The following is a 5,249-nucleotide window of genomic DNA, read 5'->3' as shown; positions in this document are numbered from 1 at the left end:
AGCTGGGCGCGGGCGTGGGGCGCGGGTGGCTGGCCGGGCCCGCTGCGGGAGCAGCCGCCGTTCGCACCGCGGCGCCATGTCCGGGCAGCTGGAGCGCTGCGAGCGCGAGTGGCACGAGCTGGAGGGGGAATTTCAGGAACTGCAGGTAAGGCCGGGCAACCTGGTCCCGCAACTCTGCTACCTGCGGAGCAGCGCCTCCGCCTTCAGCCGTGCCCGGCCCGGCCCAGGAGGTGGGGCGCTCGGGGCCCGGGGTGCTCCGGGCGGGGGCCTGGGCTCTGGCGGCCGGCGTGGACCCCAGTGCCTCGCGTCTCGCGGCGCCTCGTCGCCTCCCCCCAGGGGCGCACGCTCGCAGCCCCCCACTCCTGCGCCTCTCTCGACCATCTTTGCATCGCACGTCTCCGCTGCAGAAGTTGCTCTGTGGCCTCCGAGTGTCGGTTCCGAGGCTGTCCTTGTAGGGGAAGTCTGAGGGAGGTGTAAGGAACCGGGGCTCAAAGAACACCCCGCCTCCATTGAGGGGACCCCTGACCCTGCGCCTGGGTCCGTCTCGATAGCTCACCTCGGGCCCTGTTGGCGGAGCAGTGGCTCCCGCAGCTGCAGCTTGGAGGCTGTGGTTATGAACCGCTCACCTTGAACCCTAGGCAGTGCTGAGGGGTTAGGGACCCATAGTCCCAGCCTTGGGGATCCCTGGTGTGGTGTCCACCCCTCTGAGCTAAGTGGCCTCGTGAGCGGCATCTGTCAGCCACACAGCAGAGCCGCCTCCTCCAGGGTAGACAGAAGCTGCGCCCTGCCTCACCCTCCTGGCCCTGGGCCTCCCATGGAGGGGGTAGGGCGAGGCGGGGGTGAGAGGCCGAGAGCGGCGTTCCTGATAGGAAGTTCCCAGAGACATCAGCCACTACTTTGCCAACTAGACGCAGCTCGGGAAACCCTGGGCTTGACGAAGCCCTGGGACCCGGGGAGCGTCTGCATGTCCCTGTCCACGCAGCTTGTTCCTGTCCATCTAGCTTGGCGAGTAGTTGCCTTGCCCTGCTAGTGTCCTGCACAGAGGAGAGGAGGTCACCACGGGTGTTGTGGGTCTTTCCAGATCTAAGGCTGTGTGCTGGTGGATACCTGGCAGCCTGAGACTGCTGTTTCAGGCAGGAGCAGGGGACAGGATTTTTGTCCTGTCTTTCTCACTCTGCACAGCATGTGGGGGTTGGCACCTTCTTCAGATCTAGGGCTTGGGTCCCTCCCATGTCCCAGGGGACCCCTTCACTCCACTCTCTGGAGTTGACTTGGCCACTTCTTAGCCCTTTGTCCCATTGGGCTCTGAGGTCAGGTCCCGCATGGAGTCACTGAGTGGATCTCAGGGTCAGGAGTGGGACAAGAGGTTTGTGGGGTGGTGTTTTTGTTGTAATCTCCTTCCTTGTCCAGTCCTGGACTAGGAGGAGGAGGGGGCGGTTTACTCTTGAGAGCTATGCAATTAATGCAATTAACAGCGGTTAGCTTGCAAGTCTTGGCAGGCAGAGTCACTGAGGACTCCTTTGATTTGTTATGTTCTATTCAGCATGTAGAAGACTCACGTAAAACAATAACAACAACAACAGCAAAACAGAACGGGCCAGGGAGATGGCTCAGTGGAATAAGCACTTGCCTGGCAAGCGCGAGGGCTTGCGTTCAATCTCTGGTTCCACAAAAAATAAATAAATAAAATAAAAGACTCAGGTGTGTCAGGGACAGAGGAGGTGGGAGCCCCCTGGCATGCAGCACGGGCTGGCTGGCCCCGAGCCCTGCCATCCAGCTGTCTCCCCACCTGCTCCCAGGTGTGAAATAGAGGAGGTCTGAACTGGATGTGCCTGGAGCTGTGTGTGTGCTGAGCAGGGCACACACTGTGAATGGTGGCAGACTCCAGTAGGAAACACTTGGTGGGTGACATGAAAGACATGGGCTGTGGGGAGGAGTGGAGAGGCTGCCCCTTAGGAGGTTAACAGTGGAAAAGACCCTGTTGTTTGGTTTAGTTTTGGAGACAGGGTCTCCCTATATAGTTAAGCCTTGCACTCACTATGTAGCCCAGGCTGGTGTAGACCTCCCAGGGATCATCCGGCCTCGGCCTCCAGAGTGCTGGGACCACAGGTGTGCACCGCTGCACCCAGCGTACAGAGGACTTCTTTCTCGAACATCCTAACCTGTCTGGATTTCCCTACACCTGCCCATGTCTCTGACTCAGGTGATACCTGTGTCTCTGTTTAACCTCTCCTTCCTCTTCTGCCCTTTCTGCAATTCATGAAGGAAGGAGGAAGTTGAATTTTCAGACCCTGGAGGGCCTGAGAGGTGCCAGGAATCTCCCTTGCCTACAGAAAACCCCAGTGACAGCCTCAGACTGTTCAGAGGGAAGAATTGGTTTTCTCTGGATTGTGATTTGTGTCTGTCAGGACCTTGCTGGCCTCTGGGGACAGCTGAGCCTTGTCACCATGAGGACTTGGTTTTCAGTGATGGGGATTTTTGCCAAGTTGAGCATCATTCTGCAGCCTGCATGTGCCTGGCCCCCTAGCCCCCTGGCCCGTGATGTGACCCTTAAAGGTCACTATGTTACATTGGCAGGTGACTTGATGAACAGTTCTTGCCTTGCGTCACTGGAAACCTGACCCTGTCCTTCCCAGCCCAGGACAGAAGTGGCCCAAGCTACTGTCCCTGGAGCCTGGCCTGGGGCCTTGTGAAGGTTTTGATTTTACTGAAATGGACATCCCTCTGGCTGCTGTGTACTTCCATCCGTGGCATGGCAAAAAAACAAACAAACAAACAAAAAAAAACACTAAACCAAACAACATGCTAGCAAGGTGCCTCTTCAGCAGGAAGTGCATATTCTCCCATTATCCCATTTCATAGGGGTTAGTAGGTTACCAAAGGTCATGTGGTTCCTTTGTGCTGAAGCCAGGGTTTGAACTCAGGCTGCTAAACCTCAGAGTCTGAAGCCCTGCTTCCTAGGGACTTCTTTATTTCTCTTCCATTTTTCTTTTCTCTTTGAGACAGGGTCTTGCTATGTCATTATGTTGGGCTTGAACTCATTTGTAACCCAGCCTGACTTCAAACTCAAGGTGATCTTCCTGCCTCAGCCTCCCGAGTGCTGGGATTACAAATGTAGCACCACACCCAGTGTGGGCTTCTTTCTTTAATTAGCAATAATCACGCCTTGGGTAAACCTCATTGGCTACGATACTGGCACTGCGCAAAGCTGGCTTCTTTCTTTAGACAGGTGGTGTGAAAAGAACCCTGGACCAGCATGCAAGATTCCTGGGTCCAGGTCCTAGCTTGGCTACTATCTGACACCCGAACTAAGGCAACGTATCTATAAGCTTCTTCAGTTTCCTGACAATACATTCTGCCTGCCTCAGCCTCCCAGAGTGCTGGGATTAAAGACACAGGCCACTGTGCCCAGCTTCAGTTTATTTGTAAAACAAAGGACAGAGGCTGCCAATGTTGATAATAGTGGCAAAGCGAGCGATCCATGGCTGGCCTCATGGCAGCTAAACAACCCTGCGTCTTACAGATGGGAGATGGAAGCTGAGGGGCTAAGCAGGGTGGAAATTATGGAGCCAGAATTACTAGGAGGGCTGAGGAGATGGCTCAGTAGAGTAAGTACCTGCCTCGTAAGTGTAGGGTCCTGAGTTCAATTCCTGGTACTGAAAAAAAAATTATTAGGAGGGGTAGGATTTTGTTTTGTTTTGTTTTTGTCTTTTGAGACAGGGTCTCACTATGTAGCTCAGCCTGGCCTTGGAGTCACTATGTAGGCTAGGCTGGCCTCAAACTCCCAGCAGTCATCCAGCCTCTGTCTCCAGAAAGCTGAGATTGGGCTGGTGAGATGGCTCAGTAGTCTAAAGCACCTACTTAGAACAAGCTAAGCCAAGCAAAGCACAGGGACCACGGTTCAATCCCCCAGCACCACATGCCAGCCCGCCCCGCCCCCTGGTGGGCTGAGCTGCCCCCCCCCACACACACAAATAAAGAAAAGAAAAGAAAAGAAAAGAAAAGAGAAGAAGGGGCTGGTGAGATGGCTCAGTGGTCTAAAGCACCTACTTAGAACAAGCTAAGCCAAGCAAAGCACAGGGACCACGGTTCAATCCCCCAGCACCACATGCCAGCCCGCCCGCCCCCTGGTGGGCTGAACTGGCCACACACAAAATAAATAAATAAATAAATAAATATTAAAAAAAAAAAAAGAAAAGAAATCTGAGATTGCAGTTGTGTGCCACTACACCCAGATTTTAAAATTTCTATTTATTTATTTTTTGTCTTTTTGGGAAAAGATCTCACTATGCAGTGTAGGCTGGCCTTGAACTCACTTTGTAGCCTGCCTCAGTCTCTGGGAGTGCTGGAATTACAGGTGTTCTCCACCACAGGCAACTTTCTTTCTTTCCTTTTTTTTTTTTTTTTTTTTTTAGAAGGAAAGGTTTATTTATTTAGCGGAACTGGGGATTGAACTCAGGCCCATGTGCTTGCGAGACAAGCGCTTATTCTAGAGAGTTATCTCCCTGGCCCCTGGAAAGGTTTATTTAGCTCATATATAGTTTATGGAAGTTTCAGTCCATAATCAGTTGGCTCCAAGGCAGGGTGGCATGGCAAAAAGGTGACAATTCATGGCAGCAAAAAACAAACAAACAAACAAACAAACAGCAAAAGGGGCCGGGGAGATGGCTTAGTAGAGTAAGTGCTTCCCTGGCAAGCTCAAAGGCCTGAGCTCAAGGGCCTGAGATCAATCCCCGATTCGGCCAAAAAAAAAAAAAAAAAAAAAAAGCAAGAACAAAAGGGGAGGAACAGCTATGCTGAGGCAGAATTTGAACCCAGGCCTCCTGTCTCACTCAAATGCTTTTTGTTTTCTTAGTACAATGGGTTCCAAAATGCTCTTGAGATGCTTAGCTTTAGAAAAAAAAAACAAACACACATTGAACTTGCTGGATTTCTTCCTATTTGAATAGAATTTTTTTTTTTTTTTTTTGCGGAACCGGGGATTGAACTCAGGCCTTTGTGCTTGCTAGGGAAGTACTTATTCCACTGAGCCATCTCCCTGGCCCCGTATAGGACTTTGACCCAGTGCGTTGGTCAGTACTCTTAGTTGCAAGTGACAGCAACCCAGTTCTTTTTCTTTCTTCTTCTTCTTTTTTTTTTTTTTTTTGGCAGAACCAGGGATTAAACTCAAGCCCTTGCACTTGCCAGGCAAGCACTTATTCTACTGAGCCATCTCCCTGGCCCCTCTTTTTTTTTTTTTTTTTAATTTT

General features: G+C 52.0%; 1 protein-coding gene and 1 pseudogene across 1 annotated transcript in view; one reads left to right on the top strand and one right to left on the bottom strand.

Annotated features, from left to right (window-relative positions):
- The first annotated feature begins 6 nt into the window (after positions 1-6).
- The window catches only part of Tmem120b (transmembrane protein 120B), a 37,882-nt gene continuing 32,639 nt past the window's right edge, over positions 7-5,249 (top strand). The window contains exon 1 of the mRNA XM_004635899.3: positions 7-145. Coding sequence (XP_004635956.1) covers positions 77-145 — 69 coding nt within the window. The 5' untranslated portion in view covers positions 7-76. The remainder of the gene's footprint in view (positions 146-5,249) is intronic.
- Positions 3,094-3,210, bottom strand: LOC111817996 (annotated as a pseudogene).

The sequence above is a fragment of the Octodon degus genome, unplaced genomic scaffold (genome assembly GCF_000260255.1).
Source record: "Octodon degus isolate 3935 unplaced genomic scaffold, OctDeg1.0 scaffold00076, whole genome shotgun sequence".
Taxonomy (NCBI): domain Eukaryota; kingdom Metazoa; phylum Chordata; class Mammalia; order Rodentia; family Octodontidae; genus Octodon; species Octodon degus.
Note: the sequence above shows the minus strand (reverse complement) of the source record. Positions and strands in the feature narration are given on the sequence as shown.